Source organism: Chrysochloris asiatica, unplaced genomic scaffold (genome assembly GCF_000296735.1).
Source record: "Chrysochloris asiatica unplaced genomic scaffold, ChrAsi1.0 scaffold00018, whole genome shotgun sequence".
Taxonomy (NCBI): domain Eukaryota; kingdom Metazoa; phylum Chordata; class Mammalia; order Afrosoricida; family Chrysochloridae; genus Chrysochloris; species Chrysochloris asiatica.
In genome coordinates, this window is record NW_006408536.1 from 29,204,491 (window position 1) to 29,229,532 (window position 25,042).

Below are 25,042 nucleotides of genomic sequence, written 5' to 3' on the forward strand. Positions count from 1 at the left end.
CCTCAGGGGTTCTAGATGGACTAGAACTGCCTCACAGGGTTTCTACATGGACTAGAACTGCCTCACAGGGGTTCTAGATGGACTAGAACTGCCTCACAGGGGTTCTAGATGGACTAGAACTGTCTCACAGGGGTTCTAGATGGACTAGAACTGTCTCACAGGGGTTCTAGATGGACTAGAACTGCCTCACAGGGGTTCTGGGCTGTAAGTGTTTATAGACCAGATTCACTCATCTTTTTCTGACACTGCACCTATTGGGTTTGAACCTCCAACCTTTTGGTTAGCGTTCCAGTGCTTGTCCTACAGCACCAGATCAGAACCTCTGGACTATATTGTTGCTAAGTGCTGTTGTGTTGGTTCTGACTCATGTCACCCTGTATAGGGTTTCCAAGGAGCAGCTGGTGACTTTGAGCTGGTGACTTTGCAGTTAACAGTCCAGTGCTTATTCTACAGCACCCTGAGATTGGACTCTGATCCTAAAATCAAGACTCTGGGCCATGCAAATGGTTTACGTGTTTGGTTGGCCATTCTCGTCCACCCAGAGGTGCCTTGTAAGAAAGGTGTTGCTCTCTCCTTCCAACAAAGCAGCCACTGAGAACCGTGCGGAACACCGTCTGCTCTGACATACGCAGGATCTCCGTGGGTCAGAGCTCACTGCACAGTAGCTCGTGTTTACCTAGTACTTGTTTTCAGCTCTCCTACATATGAAGACCAACGCATCATGCCTTGGCAGCATTGTCGTTATGTGTGTAGATGTTTCGGGTTTGTGATCATCTTTGGTGGTTGAGTAATCCAGCCTACCCATTGCCTGGGATTTCAGATCCATCCGCACCCCCAGCTCCAACCAACCTGCGGCTTGCAAACTCCACCATCAACAGTGACGGCAGTGTGAGCGTGACGATCGCGTGGGAGCTTCCTGAGGAATCGGATCTCCCGGTCCATCACTACAAAGTGTTCTGGAGCTGGGCCGTCAACAGCAAGTCCCTTGTCCCCACGAGCAAGAAGCGGAGAAAGACCACAGATGGGGTGAGTGGGGACCGGGAAGAGGGGCGTGGGACATCTGAACCCCCAGAACATGACCTGATGGAAAGTCTTTGCAGAGCTTCGCACCCGTTTATGTTTGACGGGGGGAAGAAGTTCAAGGACAGAGAGCATGCTGGCCATTGTGGGGTGACAACCATTGCATTTAATTGCTGACCTGCTGAGGTATAGTGTAGGTGGGTGCTGTCCAGTCAGCCCAACACGTTAACTCCGTGTGCACTGCAATGGCTCCAGAGGGCTTTCAGAGCTGCGAGGTTTCAGAAGAAATCACCGGGCCTGCCTTCCTCCAGGACAGACACCTCTGGGTGCTCCAAACCACCAACCTTGTGACTCCGTATTGTTAACTGCCATTGAGTTGGTTCAAATTCATAGCAAGTACTTATGTATTTCAAGGAGTCGCTGGTGGGTTTGAACTGCCTACCTTGTGGTTCACAGCCCAATGCTGATCTTACAACAACACATAGTGGAGCAGTAAACAGTGTGTGGTGCCAGTGTTGTTATTGTTACGTGTCTTCAAGGAGATCGCAACTCATCGTGAGGCTATATAGAGTTTCCAAGGAGCAGGTGTGGGTTTGAACCGCAGACCTTGTTGTAAACAGTCCAATGCTTCTCCTCCAGCATCTTAGCAGGACTCCTACTTGTGTCAAAATAGCAGCCACAGCTTCAACCACCAGGACAACAGATACATTTCACTTTGCCTGCCCAGCAGTTGATGAGAACAGAATGCAGAATGTCTGTACAGTTAGTCATAGGTTTTTGTGTTTTTATTTCTAAAGAGATCCTTGTAGATTGAAAAACAACTGTTCCTGGGTTTTCTGGTGTGTGGTGTTCCCGTGTGCGATTTCACCACGGACTTCACATGTTTGGCAGTATGGCTTTCTCATTTATCAGAAGAATTTATATGTGCATTTCTCTAGACTCCACGAAATCAAGTCTTTGCTGAGCGGTTTTCTGTTGTGAGATTTCTAGGACTGTGAACATTTTAATCATCTGAAATGTCTGCTGTAAAAGAAAAGGATTATTTTACTCAGACTCATTTAGCATATGTCTCTTTATCTTGTTATGATATTTACATAAGTACCTTTCCTGGGGGCGGGGACCTGGACCCCCATTGACAGACAAATGTTTAAAAATGCTTTTTAAAAAGTGAGACTTTTCCCCCACTGTTTGTGCCTTCTAGAATTAGCTAAAGTGTCTCCAACAGTTCATAAGGATACTGTTTAGACGGTATGTTCTTTTAGCTTTTAATTGAAGGGTCTTTCCGATAGTTCCACCTTTGACTGTGACGGACACTCCAACAAGTGTTGTCTGCTGGCTGTATCCCAGAACAAACTGGAGGAGCTGAAGTCGAGGGGTTACAGAAATAAAACAAAATGTCACAAGGTGAAACCCTGACCCCTCCCACCCCACACTGCCATTGACAACCCAATTAATAGCAGCCAGGTAGAGTGGGAGAATTTGCAAAATTCATTTCTGCTGGAGACCAACCAGATAAACAGTATGTGAGTGGCATTTCGATTGTAATTCCTAACAGACCCAGAGCACCCAAATGAAGGCTTCTTTCTGTGAGTGGCTTCTATTTACAACCCACAAGATGTGAATCATTGATGTCCCCAAATTGATCAAATGGGAATTAACAGTAGAAATCAGAAGGCTACAATCAGTCCCTGAGTGACAACTCGGCAGTTACAACTCACCGTGGATGGGTGGGATGCCCCACGTTTCTCTGGCTTTCATCAGTGTCGTCTTCCCTTATCAGTGTCTTTATAAACGGCATTGAACATCTGTGAGTGGACATTTGAGGACGACAACATCAGTAAATGATGCACTGCATAATGTGTTGCTGTTGCCAAGGGCCATTGAGTCGGTTCCGACCCACAGCGACCCTGTATAGGGTTTCCGAGGAGCGGAACTACTGACCTTGCAGTTCAAGCTGAGTTTGCAGCCCAGCGCATTAACCCACAGCGCCACACCAGATCTCGGCTAATGTGTTGTTGTTGTGTTGTTAAGTGCCATCGAGCCAGTTCCGACCCATAGCAACCCATAGCAGCCACCAAGGAGCGACTGGTGAGCTTGAACCACTGACCTTGCAGTTCAAACGGCTTTGCAGTCTGGCGCATTAACCTACAGCGCCACACCAGAACTCGGCTAATGTGTAGTACACACTATTAACAATGAGATGTACCGAAAAAGATGGTTACTTGTACAACCATCCTGACTCTGAACAGAGAGTTGAAGGCTAACCACACCAAGGAACCGATTGAGCAAAGGGCCACCCTTTCTTCTTGGGATATCAATGGTTTCCCGTTCCTTAAGATAACCAGTAAGTAGTCTCCGCTGTGTCTGAGTAGAACCACTCACTAGGATTCCCAGTGAAATTCCCACGGCTTCAGTTCCTCCACACCGAGTTTATGAATGGCCAGGCCTGCCTTCTGAGATGTCTTTGGGTAGAGTGGAACCTCAATGTTTCAACTAGCAGCTCAGCATATTCAGTGGTTGCCTCCCCGCCAGCTTCACTTCTTTTCAAGTTAAACATCACACACACACACACACACACACACACACACACACACAAAAACAGATTTTAACATCAATACTGACAGAGAAATGCTATAACACTGTTTTCCAGTTAGTATTTCTCATTAGTTGGAACTTTACTCATAGATTTAGATTTCAAAGAATGAAAATGAGGCCAATTCCTAATGTTCCCTGGATCCATCATGAGGCATAAAATGTCTCCACATAGGTCCCAGGCCCCTTCTCTCTTCGAGGTGGGATCTACCAGGTTGTGGGGTATTAGTCATTTCAGTCCCCTTAATTCCATGAGCAGCATCGTTAGGAGACACATGTATGAAACTATTTTCCAGACCCTAATGATGTGGGTACAGATGTGGACACAGACCAGCTGACGAAGCTGGGGTGTTCCATGGTGCTGACGATGGGTCCGGGACCACCCTCTTTTCCTTCAGTCCAACAATTCTGTGACTCTGGAACTACTGCAGCCAGACAGCAGCTACATGGTGGAACTGCAGGCCATCGCATACTGGGGACAGACGCGACTCAAGAGTGCAAAGGTGTCACTTCAGTTCACGTCCATACACACGACCAACCACAGTAAGTGCCCATCCTGTTCTTCCCATGCACAGAGGAGCCTCTGGGTGGGTTCGAACCACTGACCTTTCAGTTAGCCGTGTGCCACGGAAGCTCCGGTGGTTCTCCTGGAAAGTGCTTTATCACATCAAGGACCTACAGTAAGATTGGGTTCTTAAGGCTTCGGAATCACAATATGACAGATCCACAGCCAGTGGTCCTTTGAACGGCAACATAGAAAATCGTTTCACCTTTGAATCCTCTTCTGATTCCCATCTTCCGTAAGACACAATGCCTTGGTGTCATTTTGGCAACTTAACAACCATCTTTAGTATTGTGCACACAGAAGCCTTGGTGGCACAGAGGTTAAGCACTTGGCTCCTAACTGTAATTTGGTTGTTCGAACTCACCTGTTACCACAAAAGAGAAAAATGTGCCATCCGTCAGCTTTCCTGAGAACCATTAACGTTGTCGCTGGTGACGCTGAGGGAGCTCCGACTCAGCGACCCCATGCCAGACAGAACAAATCACTGCCCGGTCCTGTGCCATCCGCACAGTTGTGGCTGTATTTGAACCCATTGGTGCTGCCACTGTGCCAATCCATCTTCTAGGGTCTCTTCCTCTTTTTCGATCATCCTTCACTTTCCTGGCAAGATGCCCTTTTCCAGGGACTGGCCACTCCCGATAATATATCTAAAGTACACGCAACAAATCTCACCATACTGGATTCTCAGAAGCACTCTAGCTGTATTTCTTACAAGACAGATTAAAAAAAAAATTTTTTTTTTTGACTTCTGACAATCCTTGGTACACTTTCAGTATTCTTCTTTCCCAACGCCGTAATTCAAATGCGTTGATTCTTCTCTGGTCTTCCTTAGTCACTGTCCAGCTTTTGCATGCATATGAGGTTGTTGAAATTACATGCTTAGGTCAGGCTCCCCTTAGTCCTCAAACTGCCATCTTTGCTCTTGAACACTTTAAAGCGGTCTTGTGCCTCAGATTTGCCTAATGCAATATGTTCTTTGATTTCTTGCCTGCTGCTTCCATGAGCATTGATTATGTATGGATCTAAGCAAAATGGAATTCTTGACAACTTGAATCTTTTCTCCTTTTATGACGATGATTTTTACTGGTCCAGTGGTGAGGATTTAAATTTTTTTCCATTGAGCTGTAATCCACACTGAAGACTGTAGTCTTTAATCTTTATCACAAGTGCTTCAAGTCCTCTTTGCCTCCAGAAGCAAGGTTGTGCCATCTGCATACTGAAAGTTGTTAATGAATCTTCCTTCAATCCTGATGCCACGTTTGTCTTTGTATAGTCCAGCTTCTCAGATTGTATGCTCAGCATACAGATGAAATAAGTGTGGTGGAGGGCTACAACCCTGATAGCCCACAACCTCCCCTGATTTTAAACCATGAAGTAACCCTTTGTTTGGGTCCAGTAATTGCCTCTTGGTCTACATACATGTAGGTTCAACATGAGCACAGTTAAGTGTTCTGGAATACCCATTCATTGACATGTTATTCATAATTCGTTATGATCCACACAGTCTAATACCTTTGCATAGTCAGTAAAGCTCAAGTTAAACATCTTTCTGTCGAATGTATTCTCTCCTTTCAGCCAAATTCCCTCTGGCATCGACAATGACATCCTTTGTTTCACATTCTCATCTGAATCCCCCTTGAATTCCTGGCAGCTGCCACATCTTTTGAATTATCTTCAAAAAATGCTGCTACTGGTTCAGTAATACCTGCATTCCGTTGGGTCAGCTTTCTTTGGAATGGTCACAAATATGGACATGGGTGTCTGCCAGTCAGATGGCCGATAGTTGTCTTCCAAAAATCTTGGCAAAGACTAGTTTTATCAGTTTGTTGAAATATTTAAATTGGTATTCTGTCAATTCCTGGAGACTTACTTTTCACTAAAGCCTTCAGTGCAGATTGGGCTTCTTCTTGTAATACCATTGGCGGTTCGTCGTATACTACATCTTGAAACAGTTGAACCTTGACCAAGTCTTTTGTGTATTCCATTCATCTTCTTCTGATGCTTTCTGCATCGTTCAGTGTTTTTCCCAGAGAATTGTTAGTGTTACAAGTCGAGGCTTAAAGTTTTTCTTTCATTCTTTCAGCTTGAAAAAATCTTCTTCCTTTTTTTGTTTTCTAACTCCAGGTCTTTGCACATTTCATTTACTACTTGGCTGTATTTTTTCAAGCTGCCCTATATAGGGTTTCTGAGTCTTTATGGGACCATGCCACAGCTTCCCCTTCTTGTTGTTGTGTGGCCCCTGAGTGAGGGTTCACCCACCATGCACACCCACCTCTCTCCTTTCTTCACACCTGCCCAAGAATGTGGATGTCACTCTAACCTTCATTGGAAATCTCACTGGAACCTCTATTTGAAAATGTTACATTTCCTGTTTGCCATCAGTGTATCTTCAATACAACTCTTAACCTGAGGCCATTGTGGCTAGAGGTATAAGTGCTAAGGGCTTGGCTGCTAACTGAAAGGTTACCTGTTCAAACCCACCCAGTAGCCCCTGAAGAGAAACATCTGGCATTGTCATTATTGTTCGGTGCCGTTGAGTGGTCCCAACTCATAGCACCCCGATTGAGGGTTTCCGAGGAGCAGCTGGTGGATTTGAGCCACTGACCTTTCTGTTAGCAGTCAAGTGCTTACCCTACAGTGCCACACCAGGGCCCTGACCTGGCTTTACACTTCAGTAAGCTTCACAGCGTTAGATACCCTCTGAGACACGGGGTCGCTTCGAGTTGGAATCCACTCAGTGACAGTAATGACCAGCACAGCATTTGGGCGATTTGGAATTCATAAAGAATCAGTTCATTGAAGAAAAACGTGTGCAAGATGGCCAAGCTACAGAAGTGCTGTCATCCCTGGGACTACGCCCTTTAAAACGTGTGTCCATTTGCCGGCCAGTTCTCAGCAGCTGCGCAGTTCTGTAACAATGTACTGCTGCTCTTGGTGATGATGGGGTCGTCTTCCTTGGTCCCAGTCAGCTGTGAGGGGATTCGGGTGACCTGCAATGCCCCAACTCGGGTTGCCGCCCTGATCCAGTGTAAGTGGGGTTCCCTGTGGTGTGGCCTGCGTCACCTCTGAGCTCACAGGATTTCACAGGAGAATGTAGGGAGCTGGGAGATAGGTCCAGTGTTAACAAGAGGAGCAAGTCTATTGAATCTAGAGCCTTGTGCTGAGAACCTCTTGAACCCAGGGGAAGATGGATGCCAAGCCACGTGGAGGTGTCCAAGGGGTGCCAGGCTCACCCATGTGGAAATGAGCCTGGGACTTTTCCCCAGAACCTTAGAGGAAGACAGGCTTCTCCCGGAGGTGCGGATCGAAGTAGCCTCATTAACGGTGCCATCTCAGTGTTACAGCCACCGCTTCTGGTGTGTCTGTTATGGCAGCACTAGCTAACTAGATGAGGACTGTGTCCAGTTACCTGGTGAGAAATTCGAGAAGAAGCGGTTAGGAAGGTCACAGGAGGGCTTCTGAAAGGACGAGGCGGCCACACCAGGTGGGTGGAAATAGGACTGAGCCAATGCAGCCAGAAATAGAAACCCACAAAGGAGCCTACCGGACTCCTGGGTGTTCCCTTTACCGTCTGTCTGTCTGTCACCCAGTGCGGTCCTGTACAGACTGATGGTTGAATGCTCCGACTGATACTGCCTTTGAATCATTGCTGTCTCCATTCGGAGTCTCTGCTACTCATTTGACAAAGTTGAGCTCACCTCCAATGTTGATGTAGAATATCAGCAATTCTACGAAAAGTTATCTGTTGTTTTCATTAAATGGCAATTTGATATTATTTTATATCCCTCATTGTTGTTGTTAAGTGCTGTCGAGTCGGTTCTGACTCACAGAGACCCAGTATAGGGTTTCCGAGAAGCAGCTGGTGAGTTTGAACCACTGACCTAGTGGTTCGCAGTCCAGGGCTGATCATACAACACCACACCACACCGCATAAAAATATTCTATTGAAAGAAATACTGTTTTTCCCAGGAAGTGTCCAAACTCTATGACTTGAGTTAGACCATCTTTCTAGTGTGGCAAGTACAAATTGATTATCAATGTAAATTGTGGGGTTGCATATATTTTTAGTTAGTTAGTGCACCCACATGGGCATGAATGATTCTATAGCTATGTGCTACTTTACTTTGTAAAATCTGGCCCTCACGGGACACACTAGAGAAATGAGACAAATTGCTCACCTCTCCATCAGTCACAGTGCTGTCCTGTAAATCTGTTGCAGAAGAACCGCTTGGGAAAACTAGAAAAGGTGTCATTCAGATCCAGCCCCCTGTTCAGAGAAGACCACCCACTCGGCTGCTGGAAATTGGAGCCCCCTTCTACCAAGACAACCAATTGCAGGTGAAACTCTACTGGAAGAAGACCGAAGGTGCGTACGGGGTCCCGGGGGCTGGCTGGGTGTGCAGTTTTTCACTAGACCCGAACAGCACACTTCAGTTCCTTTATTTTTGGAAAGAAAAAAAGCCTGGTTGTCTTGATGTCAGAATGTGTCGACATAGCTTCCTAGGTCATTCTGCAATTAGCAAAAGCTGTTGATATGGCGAGAATAAGAGTCATTTGTCCTTTCTTCTGTTGCAAAGGTCTTCTCGTACTCTGGCCAGTGTTACCTGGCTCCCTCTCAAAGTGGCCCTCAATCTTACAAGGGGTCAGTTTGAGCTCCTGTGCCCTTTTGTCTAGTGCTGCGTTTTGTGTAAAAAGGCTTTGCTCACACGAGGACCCCCGAGATTCCTTTCTTCTCTTCTGCAAGCTCCTACGTTTTGCCTTTCACTGTCTGTGGCTGACTGTTACCCAGAATTGAGTTTTGTGTATGGGGCTCTGCAGGGACTAGTACCCTTGTAGACTTTCCCTACAGTCTTAGCAGTCACTTAAAAGTGACCCCACTTTGCCTTAATAAATGGAGTAATAGATGTAATATGCGTATGCAGGAGTCCTGGTGTGGCGCTGGACTGCTAACCTCAAGGTCTGTGGTTCATAGCCACCAGCCATTCCTCGGAAATGCTATACCAGGTCCCTATGAGCCAGAACGGCACTTCACAACAATGGACAAGGGAGTGTCAAAGTGTTCAAGGAAATCTGAGTATAGAGACAGAGAGACAGAGGTGAATTTTCAACCTTTCTAGTGCGTTATTTAAAGGAACCCTGATAGCACAGTAGTTAAGCCACTTGGCTGCTACGCAGTAAGGCAGCAGTTCGAACCCACCAGCTGCTCCACAGGAGACAGATGACGTGGTCTGCTTCATAAACACGACACAGCCTTGACAATCCCACAGGGCCAGCTCTACTCAATCCTACAGGGTAGCTGGGATTTGGAACCGATTCAGTGGCCCTGGGTTTGGTTTTGGGGTATAGTGTTACTGGACTTATTTTCCCACCTTCCTGCAAATACTCACCGTCTTTACTGCTGTAACTTTATAAATATTGCTGGTGTTAGGTAGCACACGTCCTCCAACATTCATCTTCTTCAGGATTGTCTGGTCTCTTCTGGAATCTTTGTATTTTGTGTAAATATTTGAATGAAACTGTTGATTTCCAAAGTAACATGCTGCCATCTTTATCAGGCTTCTTCTAGTCTCTATGCCAGTAATTGGAGACTTGCCTCATAAAACTGGTGGGGTTCGTAAGCCACTAGCCTGAGTCTGAACCGATTCAACGGCACTTAACAACAGTAAAGGACATGGTGTTGGGTGGGCAGCTCTTGTATAATGATGAATGGGGCCCAGTGCCTAGGACCCAGTCAGGTGAGGGATATGCGGTCACTTTGGAGAGCAGTGCTGGATTAGGAGTAGATTTCTCACCTTCCAGGTGGGGACCTTGGTTCCAAAGTATATCATGCTCAGCTCTCACCTGTCTGCCAGTGCAGCAGGCTACAGTATGGTGAGGGTGCTGAACAGGCCTTACAGTAAGACTAGGAGAAAAGGCCTGGAGCTCTGCTTCCGAAAACCAGCCCAGGAAACCTTAAGGATCCTGGGGATGGTGCAGACTGTGGAAACCTTAGGGATTCAGGGGATGGTGTAGCCCATGGAACCTTAGGAATCCTGCGGATGGGACAGTCCATGAAAACTTAAGGATCCTGGGGATGGTGCAGACCTTGGAAACTTTAGGGATCCTGGGGATGGTGCCACCTATGAAACCTTAGGGATCGTGGGAATGGTGCAGACCATGGAACTTTAGGGATCGTGGGGATGGTGCAGCCCTTGGAACCTTAGGGATCGTGGGGATGGTGCAGCCCTTGGAACCTTAGGGATCGTGGGGATGGTGCCACCCATGGAACCTTAGACATCCTGGCGATGGTGCCTCCTAGGAAACCTTAGGGATCGTGGGGATGGTGCAGACCACGGAACCTAAGGGATAGTGGGGATGGTACAGCCCTTGGAACCTTGGGGATCACAGCAGGCCAGCCTCCAATGGTCCTGGGGATGGTGCAGGCTAGGGCAGCGTTCATGGGTGAAGGTCGAAAGCTGATTGGGTGGTGGCCTCACCTGTCATTTGTGGTTAATAAAATTTTAATTTGAATGAATGAAATCTAACTACAAGTAAGATTGTGGTTGCTCTGTGAAGCTGGTGATGTTTTACATGCTCCTTCAGCGCATACTCCTCATGACCGACTATTGTACTGGGCGGTGTTGGCCTCCAACGCTGTCCCGTGCCCCCACCTCTCCCCGGGCATCTGCACAGTTCATGCCCACTGCCAAAGCCTACTTCAGTCTCCAAAGTCAACTGCCTCTGCAGCTCACTGGCCACCCTCTTCTTCATCACACCCTTCTTCCCCTCCCTCCCTCCTGTCCGCCTCTGGAGCTTGGTTATGTCAGCAACATATTTATGCCTTTTGTTATCTGCTGGGCCTCATGAACACACGAGATTCCTGGAGGCAGCGTCTCCCGTGGGCTTTCTCACTGCCATTCTCTTAAAGCTGCCGGCTGTGGGCCGAATGAGTGAATGAGGACTCGCCTCCTACTTTGACGGCTAGGTAAAAGTTAAGGGCCCCTCGTAAGTGATTCCTCTTTTAACTGAAGGTTGTTTGTACCCTTGTTTGGTCTAGGTGTCTGTTTGTTTTCTCCAATTCAGAGTTCTTCTTTTCTGCTTCCAAATGCTCAGAGCAAGTTCCCACAAGAACAACCTAGATCTATCCAAGAGTTTCCCCTTCCTCTCCGGAGCCCACCCCCTCCCCCCACGCGCGCGCGTGCGCGCGCGCACACACACACACACTTGGCAGGACCTGAAGTTAATGACCAGCAGGAGCTCCGGGGTGTCACACCCCGGTCACACTGGGTGATTGACTAACCCAAGGCTGAAAGAAGCTCCTTCCCACACTAAGGAGACGCTGGTCTTCAAGTTGTCTGGATCCCCCACTTCCTGTCCGAAGAAAGACAGGGCCAGAAGAGAATGCAGCTCAATGAATGTGCTGGACAGTGGACATCCTTGACTACGCTCCATAACGGAAACCCCAAGCCCGCTGCCATCCGTGAAGGCGACTCCTGCTCACTGTGTCCCTATGGGATAGCACATCTCTACTCCCTCCATAGGCTTCTGGCTCTCTCTCTCTATGGGAGCAGCTGGTGGGTTCGAACAGCTGACCCTACAGTTAGCAGCCCAGTGTGACTCACTGCACCACCAACGCTCCTTGAGTCAGGGTCAGAGGTCTGGGTGTGCAATGGTGCACCCGTGTAAGCAGGGGGGACCCACATCCTGGACTTTCTGATAAGAGAATTCCTTAGGGGGGTATTTAACCCCTTGGAAGCTGACGGTGATGATTGTGTTCCTGCTTTGATCCATGAGCCGTTATCAATTACTGTAGGTTCAGGGATGGTGAGGAGTCTGTCTTAGAGTACAGAGTGAAGAGAGTTACTCTACAAGCCCACAGGGGAGTGTAGTGCTCATCAGTAACTGTCTTCTACTGGAGGGGCTTGGAGTTGTTGCTGGCTGACTTCAACTCAGCCCTCAACCATGGTTACCCCCGTGCACAATGGAAATGAAATGCTGTTGGGTCCGGTGCTCTAACCCCATGCCTGTGTGCTTCATAGGGTTCTCATCGACTGATTTTCCAAAGTAGACAGCCAGGTCTTTCTTCCTAGTCCCTGTTAGTCTGGAAGCACCACAGAAATCTATTCAGCATCACAGCACTGTGTAAGCCTGCACTGACAGAGAGGCAGGGATTGTGTGTCAGGGGCACTGCTGGGGAATCTAACAGTAGGGCCGTTAGAACCAAGTCCACATTATTCTCAAGATGGCTTTGGAATCGTTGTACTTGTAATCCTCATTTTTAACTGCAACATAGTTTTCGCTTTGGTGTTGAAGGACTTTGGGTCTTTGCTCTACTCTCAAATCCATCAGCAGCCCCTGCACATCTCAGTCTGACTGGGCCATGTAGGCAGACAGAGCACATCCACCGGAGTGGGGTCTGCTGGGAGCTGGGGGGCTCCCTGCCCTGTGCTAGCTCTATTGGCTTACATGATTGAGGGAGTGGGGACAGGCCAGTTCCAAAGCCACCACCAGCTGACGGGCGCGCCGGAGACTTTGACAGTCTCGTGTGCACAGTGTGTGTAGGTCAGTGACGGTGGGGGTTCCAGCAGAATGTCTAGTTTCTGTTTTGCGGCAGAATCCTTCTCTCTTGGCAAACCTCAATTATTGCTCTTAAGGCGTCCAACTGATAGCATTAGGCCCACCCACACTGACTTGACTGACAGTTAATGGATTTAAATGTTAATCACATGTCAATTCCTTGATAGCAACATCCAGATGAATACCCAACCAGACAGCTGGGCACATTTACAAGGCCAAATTGGCATATAAAATCAGCTGTCACAATTCTTAATGATGATATAAGAAATAGAATTACAGTAAACCCACATGCCTCATCTGTTTCGACCATGATCTGCACCCATGAAGATGGTGCCAAGAAAACCCTGTGGAGAAGTCCCAGTCTGAAACACATGGGAACTGGCATGTGGGCATGGGGTTTACGCTTTGGTTGGTTATGCGTTTTTTTACCACCTGTAGAATGTTAATTTTTCCTTTCCTGTTCTGCATTGCACAGAACGGGACTCCTATTCTTTCTGTCTGTGTTTTCCTATTGCTATTGATCGTGTGTTGCTGTTGTAGACCCCAGTATCAACCGCTATCATGTGCAGTGGTACCCAGAATTCTGTTCCCACAACGATACCACCAGTTCTGAGAAGTCATCCAGCACAACGCGTGTAAGTAGAAGGTCTTACGGTGTTACATTACTGGTTTCTCGGCTCTCTTTACCGTGGTATGTGCTTGGGCAGAGGGTGGAAATTGTAATATGGCAAAGGGGTGACTCTTGGTCACTGGTTAGATAGACAGGTGAGAGACGGTGTTTGGCAGATGCGTAGATCAATGGTGAACAGACAGGCAGACAGCTAGATGATAGGTGGGTAGGTAGGTAGGTAGGTGGATGGGTGGATGGATGGATGGATGGGTGGATGGATGGGTAGATAGATGTATAGATAGATGTGATAGATGATTGGATGATGGGTGGACTGATGGAAAGACAGACAGATAAATACATAGATAGACAGGTAGGTAGACAGACAGACAGATAGATAGAGATGATTACGATTAAAGAGATAGAGATGATAAATGAATGGATAGGCAAACAGGCAGACAGACAGATATATAGGCTTAGGGTTAAAGAGATAAATGATAAATGCATGGACAGGCAGACAGACAGATATATAGGCTTAGGGTTAAAGAGATAAATGATAAACGCATGGACAGGCAGACAGACAGATATATAGGCTTAGGGTTAAAGAGATACATGATAAACGCATGGACAGACAGACAGATTCCAGTGAGTCGACTCTGACCCATGGCGCCCGTATGTACAGCAGAAGGAAGGCTGTCTGGTCCTGCATTGTTGGCCCGGTGGCCAGCACGTTCGAGTCCTTTCCTGACGCTCTTGTCCCAAGTCATTTCACCTTTGCTGGCCCTCTGCTTCACCCCATGTGGTTACTATGTCTTCCTCCAGTGACCAGTCCCTCCTGATACTGGTCCAAAGCAAGGGAGCCCTAGGGGTCCTGTTGTGGTTCATAGGTGCATGGAATATCTGTGACACCAGTCATTCCTCCCACTGCCCTCTCTGTTCAGCTGGCCTTGGCAGTCTGTTGTACCGATCACCACATATAACTCAGACCCCACACTCACAGTTATGGGCTTTATTAGGGAAGTTAACAGGTTACAATATGGGATCAGAAAATGCTCAGGGCACAGTGGTTCCAGTCAGCTGCTGATAAATGCCCACAGGATGCACCATTCCACCATAAACCTCAACCTGAAGTCACTCGGCTCTAGCTCCATGGGTCAGCAAAATCAGCTCCCCCACTTACGTGCCTGCAGGCACCCAACTCCACAAGTCAGTTTCCTGCCCAGAGTCTCTCAGCTTTACTTGCTCTGTGGGCTGGGAAGCCCACTACTGCGTCTCGTGCTCTGGTTCTGTGTTCTGCTGCTCCTCTGCCCCCCACCCCCTGACCCCCCACAGTGTCACAGCCTTCTGTCCCTGGTCCAGGAGGTTCAATGTGCGGGGGTCCAAATGACATGCTCCACTTCTGACTCTTCTTCTGAGATGGCCCATTTTAAACCCATGCTAAAGTTCCAAATTTTAACAATGGCAGTGAACTCTGTTAACACCCACAGCTGAATCAAGTCACCCTACCAGAATCTTCTCCCACCTTCTCTTACCTAGACCCAGCAGGGCAGAAACGTTGTTTGGTGGGAGTTACAGACTGTGGCTAGAAGAGACATCAGCTCATCCCCTATACCACAAGAAGGTTTTCACTTACAGAAGTTGGTCACCTTCCTAATCTGTCTGAGTCTGGAAGCTCTGCTGAAAGCTGGAGACCCTGCTGGGGTTGGAACTCTTGGTGCTACCATGGCCAGCAGCACAACCACATGCAGACCCGCATGGCAGGATGACACGCTGACAGATGGGTGGTGGGCTTGCAAACCACAGTGGAGATATGGGGCCATCATCAAAGGCACTCGGCCTTGCATCCATCCCAAATGTGGAGTGCTCCGTCCATGGGGGAAAATGGAGCGCTGAAATGCTCTTCCTAAGAGATTCCAGGTTAGCGGAGGAGACCGGATGCTTGTGGACATCTGTATGTTTCATCTCAACGCAACAAATTATTTGAATCGTCTTCTAAATTTTAACTTGGCACAATGATCAAAACATCATGCTTGGTACAGTAGAGGGTCAGCTAAAAAGAGGAAGACCCTCAATGGGATGGACTGACACAGTGGCTGAACCAGTGGGCTCAGACACAACAATGAATGTGAGGAAGGCACACAACCAGGCGGTGTTTCGTTCTGTTGTGCATGGAGTTACTGTGAGTTGGAACTGACTCAGTGGTACCCAAGAACATCAACAACTATGATCTAAAGGTATGGCTTTACTGATCAGTACCCTGGGAGAGTGGCAATCACCCACTAGGCCTGTCTTCCAAGTTCTTGCTACCACCGCTCAGCCTGTTAATGACAAACCGTTTTCTTCACTCTCCACCACACACTGTTCTGACTTTGAGCTTTAAGGAAAAGTTCAACTTCTTGGTAACAGCAGCTCTGTCAAGACTTCTCAAAATACGATCGCAAACATTTGTGGGTGACAGTCTGCATCAGAGACAGGACCCAGTAAAGTCACTGAAAGGAGTCAAGAGGGTGTTGAAGTATCAAGAGTGTTCGCAACAGCAAGATCCGTGCAATTTATTAGGACAGTTTCATGTTCCAAAAACATGCTCTAAAACAGATAAGATGGCTGTGTGTGGTATTTTACAAGAATGTTGTATTTTGGGGCGTTTTTAAAGCCACCCGTACGATATCTTTTGAATCATATCTGATCACATAACTTTAAGATGTTTTTTTTTTTTTAAAGTCAACAAGAAACTAGTCATGAATTTGCAGAACCAAATCTGGATTTGACTTGCCTTGCGTGACCCACATTCAACAAATTTGCCCTTTATCTTTATATTTTCCCCAAGTTTGTGGAATGCCACTAGAAAATGAAAACAGACACTTTAAACAAATGTACGGCTACTTGAGAGAAAGATGAGGCTTTCTCCTCCTGAAAAGATTTAGGGACAGGGTCGCTATGAGATGGAACTGACTCGATGGTACAGCAGCAACATGGAAGGCAGTGACAGAAGGAAAGACCGCACAGCCGGCTCTGTGTGTGAATGTGCGGGGCCAGTCCAGGTCTTCCTGGGCTCCCTCTGTGCGTTTGGGGAAACTGAGGCACTGCAGCTGGCCGCCCTAAGCAGCTGTCAGGACTGTGAAATGACAGAGCGTGTGTAACGTGCATAACATGCCTCGTAGAACCTTCCCAAGCCTCAGAGAGTGCCTGCTAAAGACGTGGTCGTTAGAGCCATCAAGTCAGTTCTGACTCACAGCAGCCCTGTACAGGGGTTCTGAGGAGAGGCTGGTGGATGTGAACCACCGACCTTGTGGTTAGCAGTCTGTGCTTATCCTGTAGCACCACCCCAGGACTCCGCTAACGGCTATAAAGCTCCTTTTCCATGTTTAAATGACTTGTCCACAAGCTGTATGAGTTTCCATGCTACTAGTATGGTGGTAACGAATCAGGCTGCTAACCTCAAGGTCGGCAGTTCAAAACTACCAGCCGTTCCGCGGGAGAAAGATGAGGGTTTCTGCTCCCATAAAGATTTACAGCCTTGGAAACCCTGTGCAGGGTCACTATGAGTCGGAACCGACTCCACGGTGCTAAACAATGACAAATGGGAAAGCAGGGACTCCGTCTGTTGCTGTCATCGGCCTTGTTGCCTCGTGTGCCACAGGAAAGCATCCTGGGATTGTCTGAGAGGCAGCTACCCGGGGTTCCACTGTGTTCCCATGTCGAGTACTCTCTCATTAGCAAAGAAAAACACGCCAGGCCCCCCAAAGGGGCAGACGCTGGGTGTATAGAATGAGTTCCTGCTTGTTGCTTCTGCAGAGTGAATCGTGCTGAGTGGGGTCGACCATGCCTCCTCAAGACTCTCGGCTGCCAACCAGAAGGTTGGAGATGCCAGTCCATTCAGAGGTACCTCAGAAGAAAGGCCAGGAGATCTCTTCTGAAAGATCAGCAATTGAAAACCTTGTGGACACATAGGGGGTCACCATGAGTTGAATCCATAGCCACTGGTTTTAAGAGTTCTTGGGTGGTGTGGACGGTTAAGTACTTAGCTAATAACTGAAAGGTTGGCGATTCAAATCCACCCAGAGGTGCTTCAGAAGAAAGTCCTGGCAATCTATTTCCAAACAAGCACCCACCGAAAGCCCTGTGCAGCACACAATTCCACCCTTACACACTTGGGGTCTACGTAACTCAGAATCCACTGCAGAGCAGCTAATTCACAGCCAACTACATGAGAGTTTCAAAAAGTTTGTGGGAAAATGCCATTATTTTTTAATCCCATCTTTCCACACTCTTTCCTTTTTTTTGAAGGCCCCTTGTACAAAAGAAACATAGCTGCAGTGTGTCATACCAGTAAACATCCTATTTAGATGTTGTCCTGAAGATCTAGCCGCAGGCTCGAATGCCTTTGTGATTCCACGTGTTTGATCACAGTGTGAAGGCTGGAGGTGGTACCAGCTCTGGCTTGGGGGCAGTATGGCTAAAAGGATATCTTCAACTTTATTCAAGAAAGACTTGACTTATAAACCAAGCCCACTACTAGAGAACCTTGAGTGATTTTTCTTATGTTGAAACACCACCCCCTCCCGCCACACACACATAGCCCACAGATCTGTATTTAAAACTTTGCCGTCCACACTGCTGCCAACTCCAAGTGTGTGTTAGGTACGTTAGATGTTGGCTGCTTTGATGCAGAAAAACCATTGTTGTTGTGAAATGCCATCAAGTCGGTTCCGACCCATAGTGACCTTGTATAGGGTTTCTGAGAGGTGGCTGGTGAGTTTGAACGGTCAACCTTGTGGTTCAAACCAACCTTGCAGTGCAGTGCATTAACCCACAGTGCCACACCAGGACTTCAGAAAGGCTGTGGTCCTGATTCATTCTGGAGGGAAGGGCTAGTTCAGAGCTCGTAATGAGTTTCCAGCACAAGCAGGCGTCCCCTTTGCACCCTATATAAAAGCTAGACCACACAGGGAAATACCCTTGTTGGAGGACACTTTCCTGCCTCCCTGCTGACGTGTATGGGCGCCATGCCGCTGCCTTTCTCTTGCTCCAGGAGAACTACATCATCCTGCACGATCTGAGGTTTTCCTGCAAATACAAGGTGATGGTTCAGCCTGTCCGGCCCCAGGGCCACGGGATGGTTGAGACCATGCTCTTCACCACTCCCCCCTGCTCTGCTCTCAAGGGGAAGGACAACAAGCATCCTCCCTGCCCAGGAGAACCAGGTACGTGCTGACAGCAATAGCTTGCACGGGGGAGCTGAGAGGGAGGCATGGTGGCTCTGGGTGGAATCCTGGCCTCCTTGAGCCAGCACACCGTGTCCACAGGGTCAGACTGTTGTTCTGGAGACCATGAAGGCTGAACGTGCCCTTCTTTCTAAGTTACAATGTGGTGGTCCAACTGGGAATCACAGTATTAAGGGGCTCTGGGTGGTGCTGTAGGTTAAGTACTAGACTGCCACCTGCAAGGTTGGTGGTTCAAACCCCCCAGCCGCTCTTCCGTAGAAGCCCTGTGTGGAGTCAGACCTGACTCCATAGCACTGAAGAACTTCAGCATAGCAGATGACTCTTGTGCCGGCAATATGATCCCTGTAGAAATGGACACAGTGGTCATATTTCCGGGTGGTGGTGGTGATGTGCCGTGGAGTCAGTTCCAGGTACTTAGGTCTTAATTATTTCATTTTCATCCCCCGCTTTGGCTAGGTGCAATGGTTTTCTCACAGGCGTCCGACACCCATCTCTTTGCCCCTGTGTCTTCTCCTTGCGTCATGCCTTTCTTATAGCGGGGATCCATTCTTCCATCCCTCTTCTCAAACCTCCCGTGCCCCTCCTCCTTGATGTCTCTCCTCCGTCTTTGGGGACGGTTCCTCAAAAGCACCCCAAAAGCCTGCGATGTACATCACACAAACATGTGATGGGGTTCCTAGCCATACCCCGCCACCTACAGGCAGACCCCCCAGATACGGCGCTGCGGCTCCAGACCAGTACAGCAGCACAGCCAGTCAGACCGAGGCACTGGCTTCCCAGTGCTTCTGCAACTGAGGGTTTCGGTGATCCTGTCAGTGTGCCAGCCCATGATCAGTTTCAGACGTGGTGGGCGTGGCCAGCCTAGACACGTGAGCGCACGCTTCCAGAAACGCGGCGCCCTTAGACTTGGAACGACTCAGGGTAGCCGCAAAGCTTCAGGTGCTAAACACCATAGTATCTGGGACGCGCAATGAACCCAGGCCTGCCTGCTGTCTGTCTTCCCAAACAGGGCTCCATTCGTCTCTACCTTCCCGTTGAACAGCTCTCTCAAGTCCCCACAATGGAACCAAAAGAGTGTCTTTTCCTATTAAAGGAGCCTTTGAGGTGCAGTGGGTTAGTACGAGGCAGCTAACCTCAAGGTCTGCGACTCAAACCCACCAGCCGCGCCTGGGGAGAATGATGAGGCTGACAGCCTCAGAAACCCTCTAGGGGTCGCTGTGAGTCAGCACCGACTGCACAGTGATAGGTTTTCTTTCCCCTCCTCCTGCCGCACCTCACCGTGCACTCGTTTGTGATTTTCAGGCCACGTTCTTTCCAAAGTGTTGGCCAAGCCGGAGAACCTTTCTGCTTCCTTCGTGGTCCAGGGCATCAACATCACAGGACACTTCTCTTGGAAGATGGCCAAGGCCAACCTGTACCAGCCCATGACTGGGTTCCAGGTGACGTGGGCAGAGGTGACCACCGAGAGCAGGCAGAACAGCCTGCCCAACTGCATCATCTCACAGTCCCAGATTCTACCCTCGGTAGGTGCTGCCCTGATGCTTGTCTGGGCTCTTAACCCCATCTGTGGCTCTCCTGTGACCCCCCTCACTGTTAGGAGTCTTTTATGCTGTGTTCAGCCAGCAGTGCAAACTGTGAGTGTGCTCCACTGTGAACCTAATGGCAGAAAGTTGAACTCCACCTAGAGGTGGCTCAGTAGAAATGCCTGGCGATCTGCTTTTGAAATACCACGGAGCACAGCTTTACTCTGACACACATGGGGCACCATGAGTAGGATCTACTGATGAAAAATCATCCACTGAGAACCCTGTGGGCACAGTTCTACTCTGACACACATGGTGAACCATGAGTGGAATCTGTTTATGAAAAATCATCCACTGAGAACCCTGTGGGCACAGTTCTACTCTGACACACACAGGACACCATGAGTGGGATCTACTTATGAAAATCATCCACTGAGAACCCTGTGGAGCACAGTTCTACTCTGACACACACAGGACACCATGAGTGGGATCTACTTATGAAACATCATCCACTGAGAACCCTGTGGAGCACAGTTCTACTCTGACACACACAGGGACACCATGAATGGAATCTACTTATGAAAACTCATCCACTGAGAACCCTGTGGAGCACAGTTCTCCTCTGACACACACAAGGATGCCAGGAGTCAGATTGGCTGCATGGAAGCGGGTTTGGTGTGCCATTTGACCGAGATGTCTTCCTATCGATTCTTTTTCTGAGCGTATTGGCACGTGTGCAGAGCACACCGTAAGTGTTCCTATGGATAGTCAAGCAGTAGCGCAGACTGTCTCCTCTGGGTGCTGTACACAGTTGTGCTTGACTACTTACCTTGCTCAGCAGTATCGATGCCTGCGATCCACTGGCATAAAGACGACAGCCAAGAAAACCCTATGGGGGAAGTTCTGTGCTTTCACATGAGGTCGTCACGAGTCACAGTGAAGTGGATGGCAATATATTTTTTAATCATCTCGCTTCACTTTGATCACTGAGTGGAACCAGCTGTTAACAGACTGTCTACTGGCCCCCTGATGTTTTTTTAGTAGTTTTTTTTCTATCTTTGTTACCCCCATGTCTCTCTGCTCCAAGGGGAGGTGGCCTGTTTGAAGTGTTAAATTGGGGGTGAAAATACCTTCAAGCAGCTTGTTATTTGTCTTTTTTCCTGTGGAATTTTGCTGGAGTCCCGTCCAGCTGGCCTGTCTTCCAAACAACTTCATTTCTTGGTGTGGGCAGGGTGGGAGGGCAATCATGTGTGCGCTTTGACCCTCTCTGAAAGTGTCCTTAGTATACCCAACTCCTGCTCTAAAATTCAAGAAGAAAGGAAGAGAAAAAAAATAGAGAAAGCCTTAAATCCCGGAGGAAATCGCCCATGGAATTAGAAAGTAGTGAGAATTCTATGAATGGCTCGGGTTTTGTTGAGATTTCAGAAGCATGTGTTGGCGTCAGAATGTACTTTTCGGTTCCAGGCAGATAGTAAATTGTAAAAGACGACTTTGGCTGGTACGGGGGAATTGGGATTATCAAGAATTCACATCACAAGAGCAGCTGGCAATTCAGCCCTGGGAAACTCTTTAGGGAAGGAATGAAATAGGAAGTCCCAGGAGCAAGCCTGCTGGTGTGGCGCATGGTACACTTCCTGGGTCCCCAGGGTCCCGGGCGGCCAAGCGTTCAGCGACGTGAGAATTAACCAGGGGTCTCTGAGAGTGAGGTCACTTAGAAGAGCCATCAGCCCATTCCCTTGTGGCAGCCCACAATGCGGTCAACTGTCCTCACATGTGCCTGACGAGTGTCCCATTTCCCCTGCCTCCCTAGGATCATTCCATGCTATCGGTGCCCAACCTGCGGCCATCCACCCTTTACCGGCTAGAAGTGCAGGTGCTGACCACCGGCGGGGAAGGGCCGGCCACCATCAGGACCTTCCGCACCCCAGAGCTCCCGCTGTCAGCAGCCCACAGTGAGTGCTGGGACCCCCCACTGTCTTGTCCCAGGCGGTGGGGCGGGGAGTTGGCAGAGAGCCCCCAAATCCTTGCACTTTCTACAGGATCCACCCGGGAACCCCTAACTGTAATGCTCAGGAGTACTAGCCACAAGGTTGGCAGTTTGAACTCACCCAGGGGCACCTCAGAAGAAAGGTCTGGCAATCTGCTTCCCAAAGGTCACAGCCTTGGAACCCCTGTGAGCACAGTTCCGTTCTGTATACCAGGGTCACCATGAGGCAACACCCTGAAATCAGGGGGCTCCTTAGCCACACTGTCTCCTGCCCCTTGTTGGGGCGTCTTGTTTGTTACTCCAGCTACTTTGAACATAAATGGTTAATCTGAATTGCTTCCTTTCCTTTTTCCCTCCTTCCTCTCTTCATTTCTTCCTGTTTTACCTCCCTCCTCCTTCCCCACATTTTCCTCCCTTGTCTCCAGCCCTCCCTCCCTCCCCCTCTTCTTCCCTCCTCCCTGTCTTCCTTCATCTCATTTCTTTTCTATTCTATACATGCTTTCTGCTTCTCTTGTAAACTATAAATGTTGTTGTTGTTAAGTGTCATCTAGTCGGTTCCGACTCATAGCATCCGTGGTGGATTTGAACTACCTACCTTCTGGTGAGCAGCCCAGTGCTTATCGTAAATACAAATGGAAAACGTTTTCTAGTCTCTCATATTAGTCAGAAATTAGGAAAACAAAGTGGAAATTTTCCATCATGAGACACTGTAAGAGATAATGTTTACTAAGGAGATTATTTTCTCACTGTATATATTTTACTTTAATATGTTGGTGTTAGGTGATGTGACGTTGACTCGGTTCTGACCCGTAGCGACCCCGTGTAGGGTTTCCGAGGAGCAGCTGGCGAGCTCAAACTGCCAACCTTGAGGTTCAAACCAACTTTTGCAGTCCGGCGCATTAACCCACAACACTGCACCAGGGCTCCCTTACATTAATATGTTGTTGTTGTTACGTGCCGTCGAGTCGGTTCCGACCCATAGCGACCCTGTACAGGGTTTCCGAGGGTGTAAATCCTTACAGGAGTAGAAAGCCTCATCTGTCTCCCGCGGAGCAGCTGGTAGTTTCGAACCGCTGACCTTTAGGTTCACAGCCCGATTCGTAACCACTACGCTACCAGAGCTCCTTTTACTTTAATATAGTTATTAATTTTTTTTCATGATGTTTTTCAAATCATTCTCCTTGATTTCACGTTAAATTAAAAAGTCAGCAAGAAGCGAATAATTTTGAAACCATAGGTGATATTTTAGAGAATTTTTTTTTACCTGATTGTGTCATTTACTGTTAAATCAAGTAAGTGTTTTGGTTTTTTTTTAACATCACTGTTTCAAAGCTACTAGCTTCCTGCTGATTTAAAAATTACGAACTTTATTTTCTCAAAGTTTAAACTTTAAAAGCAATGTCAAAAAATTTTTATTGGTAATAAAATTGAGGACTCCTAGTACCCCCCCCACACACCGATTTGTCAAGTAATTAACCCAAATCTCCCCACTAAACTGTTTACGCTCAATTTCAGAGAATGCAAACACTTAGCACTTGGGAAGGGCGGGATAAAGTTTGTAAAGTTTGGGTAAAATGCCACCCTGTTACACCTGCACTGCAATTGTGTTTAAGGAAAGTTTAGATGCTTGGACAACACGTTTGTCAATCATCCTCCCCTGGTCCCGCCCATACTGCAGTGAGAGCGATGACATCATTGATGTTGTACAACCATCACCGGTACCCCTGCCTTGCCAGCTCTCCCATACCCACGAACAAAAGCTCAGAGCTTGCTGGGAAATGACTCCTTTGATTTGTGAATATCTTGAAGAAATAAAAAGAGTTGTGGTTTGCATGAATAACTTGTAGCTTTGGGGACGCTCACATTTGTAATACTTGTGATATTTCCGGTCTTAGAGAGGGGGTCTCGGCAGGAGAGAAGGGACACACTGGGCAGACAGAATAATGAGTGTTCGTGTAGAATCAGCGTCCACAATGGGGAGGACACCGGACAGCCCTGCTGAGGTTGCAGGATAAGAACCGGACGACTGACCACTAGGTCAGCAGTTCAAACCCACCAGCTGCCGCTCGGGAGAAAGATGAAGCTGTCTGCTTCCGTTCGGAAACACTATGCGGGGTTGACATGAGTCCGAATTGACTCAATGGCAGCGGGGTTGGGGTGGTTTCATACTTTCTCCAAGTGGCCCTGAGGGTGCTCCAGTGAAGGGCTTGGCTCCTGACTGAACATATGGTTTTCTAAGCCCTCAGCTGCTCTGTGGGAGAGCGGCCTAGTGTTCCGCTCCCAGGAAGGTGACAGGGTCCTAGAAGCCAGATTTGACTCGATGTCCCCCCACAACACTACTTACACTAGAAGTGCATGGGTGGCACAGAGGGTCAAGTGCTTGGTTGTTGCCCCGCAGGGTGGTGGCTCGAGCCTGCTTCATGAAGCTCGCAGCCATTGGCACAGAAGACCCCACAGAGCACAGTTCTGCACAGACACACCTGGGTCTCAGCGGGAATGCTTTCCCTCCACACAGACATACACCAGCTGCGTGCACCGCAAACAGACTCAGCTGTGACGTGACGCGTGTGTGTCTTGTGACTTCCTAGGGCCTCATCTAAAGCACCATCACGCTCATCACTACCAGACTTCTCCAGGGAGACACTAGGAACGCAGTGAACACAGGCCTGTGGACTGCCAGCGTTCACTCCCGAGGAGTCCCAGGGCGGCCCACCTGTTAGCTCTGTAAGGACTCCTGTCCTCCTCCCACCACCTGGCATCGGGAGACACGCAGACCCCCAAGGAAGACCGACACCATGCTCCTGAGAGGACACGGGCAGTGGGAATGGGCTTAAGGAAGCTTCCGCCTTGTTTCCTCAACTGGTTCTTGGCAACTCCGAACACAGTCTCGCTGGTCTCTACCTGTGTACTGAGCATTGAGCATTCCCGAACTTAAATCAAATAAGACTCAATACACACACTGAGCAG

The 25,042-nt window shown here is 48.4% G+C and overlaps 1 protein-coding gene across 1 annotated transcript in view; it reads left to right on the forward strand.

Moving 5' to 3' along the window:
* Nucleotides 1-24,722, forward strand: part of KAL1 (Kallmann syndrome 1 sequence) — an 89,515-nt gene extending 64,793 nt beyond the window's left edge. The window contains exons 5-12 of the mRNA XM_006835702.1: nucleotides 821-1,026; nucleotides 4,011-4,155; nucleotides 8,397-8,543; nucleotides 13,274-13,368; nucleotides 18,373-18,544; nucleotides 19,868-20,088; nucleotides 21,899-22,040; nucleotides 24,664-24,722. Of these exons, the coding sequence (XP_006835765.1) occupies nucleotides 821-1,026; nucleotides 4,011-4,155; nucleotides 8,397-8,543; nucleotides 13,274-13,368; nucleotides 18,373-18,544; nucleotides 19,868-20,088; nucleotides 21,899-22,040; nucleotides 24,664-24,722 (1,187 nt within the window). The remainder of the gene's footprint in view (nucleotides 1-820; nucleotides 1,027-4,010; nucleotides 4,156-8,396; nucleotides 8,544-13,273; nucleotides 13,369-18,372; nucleotides 18,545-19,867; nucleotides 20,089-21,898; nucleotides 22,041-24,663) is intronic.
* The last annotated feature ends 320 nt before the right edge of the window (nucleotides 24,723-25,042 follow it).